The sequence below is a fragment of the Triticum aestivum genome, chromosome 6B (genome assembly GCF_018294505.1).
Source record: "Triticum aestivum cultivar Chinese Spring chromosome 6B, IWGSC CS RefSeq v2.1, whole genome shotgun sequence".
NCBI classification, from domain to species: Eukaryota; Viridiplantae; Streptophyta; class Magnoliopsida; order Poales; family Poaceae; genus Triticum; species Triticum aestivum.
Genome location: NC_057810.1, coordinates 68199051 through 68212997, shown reverse-complemented (window position 1 = coordinate 68212997; position 13947 = coordinate 68199051). Strand labels below are relative to the sequence as shown.

The window sequence follows — 13947 nt, the reverse complement described above, 5'->3', positions numbered from 1 at the left end:
TAGGCCGAGATCAACTCGAGATCGTTACTAGTTGAGCATGAGCCACTTTCTACAACTTGACCTTGAGCTTCGCACATTTTGGGTCCGCTCGAATTTTAATATGAGTTGAGCTGAGCTTAGGTCAACTCGCTCGAACTCGACTCGTTTGCAGCCATAATCACTTCCATGTAAACAATCAATTGATGTGGTATAGAATATGTATCCTCAGCTCTCAATCTGAATCAGAGCTGAAAGTTAACTATGAATCTCTGAAAGCTTCAGACTTGACCTGTCCTTACTACCAAGTCAAATGGGAAGCTATATCTATAGTATATAGTAAGCATTTAAAGTTCAAATCAAATCAGAGCTGAAAGTTCACAAACAACAATTTCATAACAAGCTATCAATGTGATTTCATCTTGATCCGTGTGCATGATCAGATCGTGGTGTGTAATGCAAAAGTGATTCGTGTGTAATGTATAGTCATGCGAGCATATAAGAAACAAAAGGATGTTCACAGGATTGTCCGCCAAAATTTCTCCACTAACAAGGGTCACCTGGGACGAGCACAGCAATTTTTATCCCAGAATCTCAAAAATACAAGCGGTTATCAATGTGCAGAAGCTAATCCATATTTTTCCCTTCATTTACCTATTCCTGTCTGGATCACAATGACTCTAAAATAGTTCCATATGTCTGAAGAAAGAAAACAGAATAACTGAACATTCATTACTGACACCGTGAGAAACAGAGATAAAAATTTAGCATACACAGATGGGACATCATGGGGTCTAATTAATCTAAGCAAGTCACTACGTCTTCGTGCCAGTTGACTTAACTTTTACAGAAAATACATGACATGCATGAATTAACACAATGTTCAAATTACATAATAGTCATGAGGGAACAAAATGTTCAAATTAATTCCTACTCCACTACAGCGCTGACCAGTACATGGTGCATAGAACTTAAAGCAAAGAAGCCGTTCTGCATCTCAGCCATCAAAACAGTAACTCCAGGTACCTGCAGAACAACCAACGCCATATCAGCCAAACACCGAGACCAACCTGTAACTATTCTTTGTTTGCTACAGTGGGAAAAAGTCAGCCTAAAAGATTTTCATTTTGATAAAACAAGATTGAGATACAACACAGCAGCTACAACAGGTAGCACCCAACATACACAAGTGACAGGGAACAACAGAAGAACAACCAGAAACGAGCTATGACAAGCAGCCAAAACCAAGAATTTAGCACCCATCACCACTGGGCAGATCGCGAAGAGCGGGAACCGCCATCACAAATAGAGGGAACCAGAGCACTATGCAATGCAACAAAACCTCAGGCGCCTTCAAAGGGCACTAAACACCTGAGACCTCACCATCAACCATCAGCACCAGGATGACCAAGGGATAGGTCAACCATACCAAGGCACCGGTTGCCGCCACAGATCATTCCACCGCACAAGAGAAGGATCTAAGGCTTTCGCCCAGAGCACAGGAAAGAGCGGGCAACGGTAGCTCTCAAATGATGCCTCCATGAAGGGAAGCGGCGCCCGAAGGCGTCGCCATCATCGTTGCCGACAAGGTTGGCACTAGGCTTTCGCCTGAGGCATCCCATCCTTGTCATCTCACAACTTCGGTATGACTCAGGCAGTTAGCATTCCTTAAATATCACTATGGAACTAGTGCCAAGTGCTCAAAGCTGAATCTTCTCAGCATTATTGGACGAAACCAACAATAGAAATTACGAACATCAATAAGAAGACAGTGGTTTGTTGAAAATAAATAAATAAATTTGTACTGATAAATTAGAGGCATAAGATATCGCGACCAACTCATGGTTCTGGCACATGGATAGCAAGCTTCCACGCACCCCTATCCATGACTAGTTCTCTGGTGATACTCCAGTCCTTCAGACCACTCTTTACGGACCCCTCCCATGTCAAGTTCGATCTACCCCGACCTCTCCACAATATCAGCACGCTTTAGCCGTCCGCTATGCACTGGAGCTTCTGGAGGCCTGGGCTGAATATGTCCAAACAATCTCAGACGATGTTGGACAAGCTTCTCTTCATTTGGGGCTACCCCAACTCTATATCGTATATCATCATTCCAGACTCGGTCATTCCTCGTGTGGCAACACATTCATCTCAGCATGCGCATCTCCGCCACACTTAACTGTCGAACATGTCGCCTTTTAGTTGACCAACACTCAGTGCCATACAACATTGCGGGTCGAGCCGTCGTCCTATAGAACTTGCCTTTTAACTTTTGTGGCACTCTCTTGTCACAAAGAATGCCAGAAGCTTGGTGCCACTTCATCCATCGGGCCTTGATTCGATGGTTCACATCTTCATCAATATCCCCATCCTTCTGTAGCATTGACCCCAAATATCGAAAGGTGTCCTTCTGAGGCACCACCTGCCCATCAAGGCTAACCTCCTTCTCGTGCCTAGCAGTACTGAAACCGCACCTCGTGTACTCGGTTTTAGTTCTACCAAGTCTACAGCCTTTTGATTCCAAGATTTGTCTCCATAGCTCTAACTTCCTATTAACCCTCGTCCAACTATCATCGGCTAGCAGCACATCATCCGCAAAGAGCATACACCATGGGATATCTTCTTGTATATCCCTTGTGACCTCATCCATCACCAAAGCAAAAATATAAGGATTCAAAGCTGACCCCTAGTGCAGTCCTATTTTAATCGGGAAATCATTGGTATCGCCATCACTTGTTCGAACACTTGTCACAACATTATCGTACATGCCCTTGATGAGGGTAATGTACTTTGCTGGGACTTTGTGTTTCTCCAAGGCCCGCCACATGACATTTCGTGGTATCTTATCATGGGAGTTCTCTAAGTCAATCAACACCATATGTAGGTCCTTCTTTTGCACCCTGTATCTCTCCATAAGTTGTCGTACCAAGAAAACGGTTTCCATTGTCGACCTCCTAGGCATGAAACCAAACTAATTTTTGGTCACGCTTGTCATTCTTCTTAAGTGGTGCTCAATGACTCCCTCCCATGGCTTCATTGTATGGCTCATCAGCTTAACTCCACGGTAATTAGTACAACTCTGTACATTCCCCTTGTTCTTGAAGATTGGTACTAATATGCTCCATCTTCATTCTTCCGGCATCTTGTTTCCAAAAAAAAATGAGGTTGAAAAGATTGGTTAGCCATACTATCACTACGTCCCCGAGGCCTCTCCACACCTCAATGGGGATACTAGTATGCCTTCTATTGTTAACATATCCTCAAGTTTCTTGCTTTGATCTAAGAAGCTACATGACAAGGTTTATGAGTCGACGAGTCGTTACGAGGTTGAGACTCATAGACTAAGCGTGACTAATCGACACTAGTCGACACATAAGTTGCGACTCATAGACTAGTCGACACTGGAGTGTAGTCGGCCCTGGAGTTGAGGCTCATAGACTAGTCAACAGACTAGTCTTGACTAGTCCCTGGACTCATAATCCATTCTACATGATCAATGGCCTTGGAGTCAAACACTGAACAACCTACCTTATGATAGTTTAAAACATTATGTTATGATGTGCATGTGCATATGACTACGAGGGGCTCATGTAGTAGTAAACGAAAAAATTTGATTTTTAGCTGATGGGCATATATGTTGATACTACTTTGGTCCAAATACAAGTCCATTTTTATAAGACTATCCACAGCATAAAAGGCAAAACTTTGACCATTACTCTTGATAATACGATATGAAACATGACGAAGTGCAATTTTGTTGAAAGCACTTTCAGTGACGAATCTAGCCATGTAATTTTTATATCATGTGTTTAACAAAAAATTTAAACACCTGTGGTAACTAAAACAGAAGAAATCAGACTGCACATAAACCATGCAATAATATGTTTGGATCAGGCTCAGGCAAAGTATATTATAGGCTAATGGCCAAATGACCAATTACATGAGCACAGTTAGACAGACAAACTAATATATGAAGAGAAAATATTTAAGCAAACCAGCTAAATAGCATTATTGTCCATAAGAAATTAGTAATGCAGGCAAAACAACAAATAGTAGTATAAGATCTAATGAGGACATGCTCTTGGAGTATTGTAACAGTCTAAAATGTAGCACTAGGCATTATAACAATCCCAAATCAGCAGCAAGGTTAAATGGCATAGCTATAAGCCTGCACAAGCAAAGGAATTTGAAACCAACTGCTAAGAGATTTTTTAGTTACCAATTACTTGCGTAGAGGGATAACATAAAAATCAAAATAGAGGACTTGATAGATCCATGACCACATAAAAATATAAAAATCAAAGGCAATGTACCAACCAGTAAAAGTAAGACCAGAAAATGTTGAAAAAGCATAGTAAAGGGAAGTATTTATTCTGCTACTACTTAGCATTGCATTCTCATCTATGAGGAGGCACGAACACAGCAATAAGGAATGGGAAAGGTTCCCAAGTCAACTGTCATCTGGGAAGCTAGAGGGAGAGAAGCACTTGCATTATCAGAAGGAACTGGAGAACTAAGGATGAAGAAGGGAGGGCAAGCTAAAGAGCAAATCCAGTAGCTGGGTAAGAGCATCTCCAACAGGCGCCCAACGCGTCGCGCGGTAAAAACGGATTTGACGCGCGCCCATCGCCTGGTTTGGTGCCGCGCGCAGCGTTTGCTCCAGCAGCCGCGCTGAAAAGCCGCGCGGGCGCAGCTCCAGCAGGCGCAGTAAAATGCAGCGCCCGCGCTCATTCTATAATATTTTTTTAATTAAAATTGCATAGATAAAAAAAGCGATACATAGATATTTTACATCGGTGCAACTACTACGGCATAGATGATAGATAGTTCAACATATATAGATAGATAGATAGAAACTACTATGGCATACATAGATAGAAAACTACTCTAAGTCGCTACCATCACCATCGTCATCCTCGTCGGTGTCGTCCGAGGTTGAGAGCCATACGTCGTCCCAACATTGATCGTCCGAGGTGAAGAACGACCTCCCACCTGCGGAGACGATGTCGCACTGCTCGTCCGCCACTGACTTCCGCTGACGCCGGTCCGCCCGCTCCGAGCGGCGCCTTGCCGTCCTCTCTGCCCAGTAGGCACGCTCGGCGTCGACGTCCTCTGGGTGGCGACGGCGCCACTCCGCCATGGCTCGCTCGTCCTCCTCGGCGACGAGGAGACGGCGCTGCCGCCGAGCATGGTTGGCACGGTCCATGTCCGTGATGAGACACGGCGGAGGGGTGAGGCGCTGCGCCCCCTCGCGCGTGAAGACGTCCCGGATATTCATCTGGGACCGGGGCCTCTCCAAGCGCCACGCCGCAGCGTCGTACGCGCGGGCCGCCTCGCGCGCACTCCGAAACGTCCCGAGGCCGAGCCGGACGTCGCCGGCCCGTTGCGGCGCTCGCGGACGCCGCGAAAGCCCGAAGCACCCCGGCGGCGCGGCGGCATGGTGGCGCGGTGGTGGCACGCTGGTGGCGCAGAAAGCGGCGACGCGGCGAGATTGCGAGAAGAAGGGCGCGTGGCTGTTCTGTGCGCGTGGCGAAGCGCGGGACTTTATAGACGCGCGCGAAGCGGCGCGCCAAATCTAGCGCGCCGCGTGCCGCTTTCTACCGCGCACGCGCAAACGCTTCCCGCGCGCGGTAACTTCCCGCCACCGCTGGAGAGCGCGGAACCAACCGGCGCACGCGAAAAACTGATTTTACCGCGTGGGCGCGCGTTTTGCCGCGCCTGTTGGAGATGCTCTAAAGGCACATTACGAAGGGGATGGAAAGCTGCTGGGGAAGGGATGAGGAAGCAACACAAACAGAAGAGATCCAGTAAAGCAGACTGCCATGCAAGCATGACAGGAGGTAGCCAGGTGAGCAACAGTTTAGCAAAGGCTCGTATGGAGAATCTTGGGAGTCCTCTCTTAACATTTGGTAATTGTAGAGGTAGCATCATTTACAACAAAAATAACATTTCAGATACCTCAACTTACATGGAGAAGATAAGCTTACCTGATCAACCAATATATCATGATAGTGTATCTGATCAGCCAGTCACCTTATGCATTGTTCAAAAGTTCAGCTCGACCATGTTCACCGCCAACATCTGTTTCTGGAAGGATAATAAGTCAAATAACCAATTATATTCCAAAAGAAAACAAGTAGATATGAGAAGGCATCAAGGAGATATTCAGATAAACCTATGGGTGTAATTTTAGAAAGGAAAGAAAAATCTCAGGGTTGAAACAACATTAGAAATGGGTAGACAAAACCATACTTCTAGTCAACTTCAAGGAATATCCCTCAAAACAGCATATATTCATTAATACCATCAAAATGAAGAACATGCAACCTCAGACTATTAGCTAATCAGAAAAGAGAAGTTAACTAGAATTATTTTCAGTTCATTTCACGCCATATCAAACACAACAGATGTGCTCATACTAATCTATCCTATCAACATAAGTGATCATGACAATTCAGATTAAGATTATATTAATAAATGAATCTAGGCTGAAAATATGAAGTGAACTCAGTTTTTTCTTAAATACTGGTGCCAATGGACTTGAGACTCACAGCAAGACTCTCCTCCAAGTGATAAAATCATCAATACTTTCCTAAATTTGAAACCCTTCCATTTTTGTGGATTTACAAATATTAGAAGATCAGCGGGTTAACAATATTGAATGACAGAACTGTAACTAGCATTAAGCTTCCAACTGCATGTATTAAGCTATATACATTTGACATTGTAAGTTTCATGTCGTTATCTTCAGATTCCAACTGTTATGTAGTAGTTCATCTTGAGGAAAAAACTGCACTCAGCTATGCACTACCACTACCATATAAAGTTCTTGCATAGCATATGTGAAGAGGCAGGCAAAATGACATTTAGTTCAGTTATTATACGGATAATTTTCAACCTGGTGTTACCTGTTTTATCTATGGATCCTCATACGCTAAAATTAGACAGACAGAAAGCCTGCTAGGCTTAAAGTCCAATGATAGTAACAATACTAGTAGTAATAATAATAGTGTCAGAATATTCGAAAGAAAGTTGATACTTTTTTCGACAAAGAAGGCATACCCAATGCCCCTCTGCTTCAATCACAATAAACAAGCCACACTAGAACAATGACAACCTGCCACCTGGCTACATAAGAACTGCTGACATTTACTGTACTAGATATCGCTATCAAATATTTTGTCCAGCTCAGAAGCATTACATAGAATGCCACCACAGAAAAAACGCCACAGAACAATAGCGCTACATAATGAAGAGACCATGAAGCAGCAATATAAATAACCGACATGACACTACTTAGAATTATTAGCTTATTACCAAAGGATGTCAACAACATTCCATAAACCAATTATCCAAAAAATAGCCTGTTTTTGTCATACCCACACTGTGAAAGGCATGCTATTACCTGCAGTATACACACTTTCAAATGGATGGCAGTGAAATACGGTTTCGGTTTCGGATAGCTTTTTGAACTGCAATGACTGAAGCTGGAGTACAAAGAGGCCAATAAATGTCCCCAGGAACACCATCTTGTTTTCCTCAGCAAACCCAAGTATCATAATGCTGCCCTTCTCTGGATTAAGGGAAAGCAGCTTGTCCAGTTCAATAGTTTTTTCCAGCCCCCATGAGGCAACACCATCGCAATCAATCTTCCGCTTCCATAATTGCAGGGTGAAGTCTGTCACCATGAGGAAACCCAGCCCACCACTATCTGCCCTTGTAACCGTGATGTGACCTTTATACTTATACACATCCTTGGGCATCCGTATTACAGCCAGACTTTGCCTCAGAAGATCAAATTCAAGGATGCTTGATGAATCATCAGTAAGAGTACAGTAAAGAGAGTCCCCGAGAAGCATTGCGGGCGCTGGGGTCGTTGTGATGCCAAATAAGTAGAGATTAAACCTTGACTGGGAGTCGAGGTCGGACGGAATGTGTGTCGAGATGACGTTTCCCCACGCGCCCGTCTCCGACGAGTAAACGCAGGCTGCTTGTCGACGTTGCGGATCGCGTCTGCGTGTTGCTACACAGACCACCTGGAAGTGATGGGTGTCTCCCACAGCACGAAGCACCGCCCCGGTTATCAGCACCGCCACTGCCGTGTCGAACAGCGCGGGGACGGCTAGGTGGTACTGCTCGCCGGTGATGGTGTCCCACACGAGGAATTGGTCGTGCCGAGTCTTGTCGGCGATGAGCACGAGGCCATGGCGGCAGTTGAGTAGCCGAAGGCCGTTACTGTGGGTGGACTGGAAAGAGAGGCGGCCAGGAGGGACACGGTTGGGGGCCTCGAGAGCAGGTAGGAAGGAGATACCGTGAGGTTCTTGGAAGAAGCAACCGAGGAGGGGAGGGCTGCGGCGGTGGTGGATCCGGAAGCGGCGGAGGAAGCCGGGGTCGGAGGCGAGGCTGCGCCAGCGCTTGCAGACGAGGGAGGCGCGGGGGAGGGAGGAGGGCTGCGGCGGGAGCCGGAGGAGGATCTCGGGGAGTAGGTTTTCGTCATCCAGCGGCGCCGCCGGCGGCGAGAGGTGGCGGCGGCTGCTCATCTCGCCCTAGTCACTGACGCGATGCGGGATCTGGTGAAATGAAGAGCAGGCCGTGTAACAGAGAAGAAGTCGTCGTCAAGGGCCCAGAACTGGGTTGGACACAAAAGCCCACGTTGGGTGCTAATTTATGATTTCGAGCCCAGTAGCCGAACGTATAAAAAGAACACCTCTTAAACTGGTCCCCGAGGGCTGTTTTGAAGACGGCAAATACTCCCTCCGTTCAAAAATACTTGTCATCAAAATTAATAAAAAGAAATGTATTTAGAACTAAAATATGTCTAGATACATTCCTTTTGATTCATTTTGATGACAAGAACGAAGGAAGTAATTTCTTCGATTTTTTGCTTCTGTCTCTCACTATATGATTGCTTTTTTCTTCGACCATTTCTCTTTTTATGTTACTTCATTTGACACAGGAAAAATGAATCGTTCTAATGATTTTCGTCCTCATGGTGTACGATTTGCACATGCAACAGCACACAATGAGAAATGAAGTTATGATTGTTGGAAAATATATATGCCATCGTTTAGTTTCTCTATTTTTTCCGTTATACCACTCACAGTGCATAATGAGGCTAGTGTGCATGAACCTATTTATAAACTCTATTTTTAGGTGTTTTACTATTTCCATCAGTTTTTGAAAAAATTCATATGACTCTTGAGCAATGTCACTAACCACACACAAGCATGCCAGTTTTCAAGTCTAGCACATATGTGTGAGTCATATACCATAATAAGATTGTACGTATAAGATTATTTTTTCCAATTTAATCATGTGGGTCAACAGCCTGCACAACAAACCCAACTCTTCCGCCCGGGTGATGTCCTGAAAAAAACATTGCATAGATATAACATTTCAATAGAGTCGACCATAAGAAATTCTTGTATTGCACTCCAGCACAGTCATCCTTAGCACATGGAGTATTACTTCCTCGAGTGAAATTCCACATCAACAATTCCCCTTCACATACATCAATAATATGAATAATTCCACATTGAGTTAAGTGATAAGGCTAGAATTCTTTTACCTGCATTGTTGAATATTGAGCAAAGTTTTAAATAGCACTCTAGCGTTTGGACGGGGTTCACACTAAGTTGCTTAGTGCCATTTAGTGTGCTATAGGACAATTTAGCGCATTAATGCTTCTGCCACTATTTGTCATCCCCCACTATTTAAAACTTTGACATTGGAAAACATATATTGGTGGAGTTGGCCTGGAATCATTGTTAGGGTTTCAAGTGGCAGAGACAGTGCATGGAGCGATTTGTAATCTCCCATGATGCATTGGGGGGTTTTCTCACCCATGTATTCCATTGTTGCTCTGATCCTTCAGTCGTGTCCGGTTTGCCACTTGCGTGGTGAATCAGGGGGGTGTTTGGGTCTAGAGATCTTTCCCACCCTTGGAGCGCTGAATGGAGAGAAGGTTTAGGGTTTGGAGAGAGAGGCGAAGATGACGAGTTCCTATAATCCAGGAAAGAAGAAAGAGAGGGTAGAGAAGGTAGAAATAATGAATCTGATCGAGAGGGGGAGCCAAAATTGGTGTGGATGACATGGAAGGGGAGGGTTCCGAGCTGTGTGATGATTCGAAAAGTTTTGTAACGAAGAGTGATGCATGTCAACACAAGGACACTCCAATGGGCTTGTTTTTAGCTCAGTGGGTGAGAACATGTTTGTTGCCAATCTAGAGATAAAGCATGGTAGAGATGGCATCTACATCTAGGAAGGAGGTCCATGGACTATATGCAAGCATGTTGTGGAGATAGAGGTATTTGATTTTGTTCGAAGCCTGATAACCATAAGTTCGAGAGATCTTGGAGTAATTTCTATTTTGTTTGACCTGTTTCTCACTTCTGGTATACTTTTATAGTTTTTTTTTAACACAGTACAACCTCGCAAGGGAATTCACGTGGAGGCAATCGGCCATGGTGGAGGTTGGATGCGGCAGCGTCAGCCGTGGTAGGCGACTCTCCCGATCCGTGATTGTAGGGACAGTTGTTCGAGTACTTCTCTACTCCTCCTGATGGAGTATCGTCAGTCATGAAAAATTACTAAGTGCACATGATAGAAGTAGTAGATCAATAAGGACTGTTAGATTAAGAATTATGGGTTTAATTGTGTGGTGCTGATTAGTCTGTAAGTTGTTGTGGGACTAATTACAAGATGCACTTAAGAAAGTTCTTATTTGATTGTTTAATAGTGGAGATCCAGCCGTTCGGTCACTTGAGCAATTATTACTGCTGCCTATTTCCCCAGCCACCTCTGACTCTTCTCCGGTTTACACTCCGCCGCCGCATTTGACCAGCCCATCGCCCCCCGCGCAGAAGCAACACAGGCACAAGCACACCGCCGGCCGTAATCGATCGAGGCGAGGGACGACGGCGAAGCAATCCACCGGTCACGCCGCGCCCCTGGTTATCAAGCAAGGTACGTTCGCCGCGTCCATCAGGCTTCACAAATCTGCTCTGCATTTGGGCTGTCCGCCCGCCGGCCGCTGCGCCCAAAACCCTAGTTCGATTGCATTATAATGCCACTTTCATTCTAATCCAACGTAGTGGGATGGATTCGGCCGATTTCTGGCTCGAGGATCTAATAGTCTCGCCCGACGCCCGAGAAGATCCATCCTGCGCCACCACGCCGCCCGTCCTCCGTGCCCAAGGGCTCGAGCTTGAGCTCTTACCAGCCGGCAATGGCGCCCCGTCCCCTCCCGCGGTCACGTCCAGGATATCCGTGCAGAAGTTCTGCGCCACCGTGGCCCGATTCGACGGCTTCAAGACCAGGCTGGCAACGGAGACCGGGCTCGGCGGCATGCTCCGGCTCAAGCCGCTGCCCAAACTGAACCTCAAGTTCAGCGCCTTCCTGATGGAGAGGGTCAACGTCGACGACCGGTCCATCCGGATCGACGACGAGACCTCCATCAAGTTCTCCCCTCAGGACGTCAGAAACGTCTTTGGTCTGCCATGTGGGGCCAGGACCTTATCATCAAAGCCGGTTCGCCTGTCGGAGGCCTGCAAGGAGTTCAGGCGGGCGGCGGCCGAGATCGGTGGCAAGGGCACGCATAGCCTCAAGGCGGTGGAGGCCATTCTCCTGAAGGAGCTGACTGAGGCATCGTCGACGCAGGTCGAAATCGACTGCTTCAAGATCGCCTATGTGGTTTTCGCCGTAGGACATGTGTTGTGCCCTTCCTCCAAGTATGATTACACCAGCATCGACTACTGGCAAGCACTGTGCAACATTTCAAGCATCGCCGAGTTCAACTGCTGCGAATATGTCCTGGGACACCTCATGCCGGCCGTCGAGAAGCTCAAGGCCAACATGGAAAGAGGGTACTCCCCAATTCACCTTTCAGGATGCCATCTCTTCCTTCAGGTACGTAGTTGGCCTCTGTTTTTTACAACTCATTGCAATTGTTTTCTTACTGTAATGTAATGCCCACTAAGCATTTCATTTATGTTTTTTCCTTCATGGATAACAGATTTTTGTCCTGGATAACATGGACCTAGGCGCGGTCACCCTTCGGCAGCATGCTTCTCCAAGAATTTCCCTGTTTGACTGTGCCACGCTGAGGAAGATGATTGGCATCCTGACCACAGGTGTCACCGGGGACAAGTCTTTCTTCTTAGCCCGTGTGAGAAATTAATCTGATACTAACATATATAATACCCCCATGCATATATATTCTTGTTACTATAACCATGACATGATTGCTCCAAAAGATGCTCAAAAACACTCCGAGTATTAGTATTACTGACATCACAATTACCCCAGCAGGGTCTACGCCGCGACGATGTTGGGTACACTGTCAGCAATGCTGGACACATCGCAAGAGCCGGTGCCCACAACGAGCAGCACCCATTTGTTTCCAGTCATCAAGAGCAAACTCCAGATCCAGAGCAGTACCCAAGCTCTGCAGAAGAATTCACAGAACATTTGCGCAGACTATATCCAGAGATGGTAAGATCAGCCCACTCCCACCTCCCATTGTCTCTGTTGTTTGCTTACCAGCACTTGTCGATCTGCATCTTATTTTATCAACTGTCGTGACACTTGGGAATTTGTGTTCATCAGGACGCTGAGGCGGTATGCACACTGTTGAGGGAATGCAATGCTCGCATGTGTGCCCACATGGACGAAATGGAGCAGAAATGCCAAGCTGAAAGGCTTGATTTTGCTGATAAACTGCTGAAGCTTGTCTCCAAGAGTAGATGCACATGCAAGCCATCTACTAATTGATATCACACAAGGTGTGCTTATTTGTTTTAATTTTGTCACTCCCAGCGAACCAATTCATTCGGCATGCGTACCAAGATATCGCTGGCACACACCTCCACACCGACAACCATGATAATGCCGCTTTCCTCGCAAGCCACACTATCTTGCTAACTTTGTGTTGATATTTGCTTGCAGGTTATGGGTTCTAATCTAGGAGCAGAGCTCTGTTTTGCCGTTCTTCAGGGCTCAGTCAGCCAAACATGCATATGGCAGCTCACGAAGTAGCTAGGCGTGGCCGCGGGGCTCGAGCTGTGTTGGTGTCTGAGTTCTTGTACTGGGAACAAGCTTCGGTAAAAAGGGAAATATGAACCTTCACTACTATTTTAAATCCTCGTGATGCCTATCAGAAATCAAATGCACAATCTGGAACATCCTACTTTTGTTTTGCAGTCTTCCAAGTAACACTAATCTTGACCAGCCTTAATTAGCCTTTGCGCATGATTTGTAGTGCAAGGATGTGCAGTATCAAACCAGTGTGCATTTTTTTTCTCTTCACACCGGTTGATGCTCAACCGTATTAACAATAGTTTGTGTCCAAATTTTACATTGAGGATCCATTCATGGCGACATTTTGTTCGGATGGCATTGTGATGTAATGATGACAACAAGGCTGTTCAAGTGCTTCAAAATTGACAACGATTGCAACCGAATCCTTACCAACTCATCCGAAATCAAATAATTCTTGCTAGATATATAGTTGAATGAGAGTGATGTAGGGCATAAAGAATCTGCTAAACCATATGGGGCAGAGGTGCAGATTGTGCTATTTCCAGGTCATGCTTTCCTATTGGCAGCAGTTACACGGGTACTCTAGGTGAGTGCTCTTCAGTTTACTCCTTGCCGTCAGCTTGGCACAAAAGGGACCCAGCTACGCGTAACCAAACTAGGTTCCCGTTTAGTTCATGCTAGGATGGGGTTTATGAGTATTTCAGTTAGTGTAGCAAGATGCGGTGAAAGTGAAGGATCAGTTGTGGAGATCATCACGGTGGAAATTTGAGCCTTTCTGCAGCCGGTGCGATGGGGTGCTATGTGGTGTCAGTGTCACAATAACTTTGAATATCAGCCATTGGATATGCTCCATCCAATGGTTGAGAGATGACAAATCAGAACAATATCATCTATCGGATAAAGTTTTTGTTTCACAAGATTCTGCCATGT

The 13947-nt window shown here is 45.7% G+C and overlaps 1 protein-coding gene across 2 annotated transcripts; it reads right to left on the bottom strand.

Annotated features, from left to right (window-relative positions):
- Window positions 1-676: 676 nt before the first annotated feature.
- LOC123135836 (uncharacterized) lies at window positions 677-8576 on the bottom strand. 2 transcript variants are annotated; one of them, XM_044555063.1, is made up of 3 exons: window positions 7385-8576; window positions 5967-6066; window positions 677-1002 (listed from the first exon to the last, which is right to left on the bottom strand). In XM_044555063.1, the coding sequence occupies exons 1-2, from the start codon at window positions 8517-8519 to the stop codon at window positions 6014-6016; spliced, it is 1188 nt and encodes a 395-aa protein (XP_044410998.1). In that variant the 5' UTR covers window positions 8520-8576; the 3' UTR covers window positions 677-1002; window positions 5967-6013. The 2 variants fall into 2 exon arrangements, with proteins under 2 accessions (XP_044410998.1, XP_044410999.1); XM_044555064.1 differs by having other exon boundaries at window positions 5967-6060; window positions 7385-8575.
- Between the last annotated feature and the right edge of the window lie 5371 nt (window positions 8577-13947).

Excerpts from the sequence above, each read along its gene's own strand:
- LOC123135836 (XM_044555063.1), bottom strand. The coding sequence starts at position 8,519 with ATGAGCAGCCGCCGCCACCTCTCGCCGCCGGCGGCGCCGCTGGATGAC. Across the intron at positions 6,067-7,384 it reads TGAAAGTGTGTATACTGCAG|AAACAGATGTTGGCGGTGAA; the intron begins GTAATAGCATGC and ends TTATCCTTCCAG.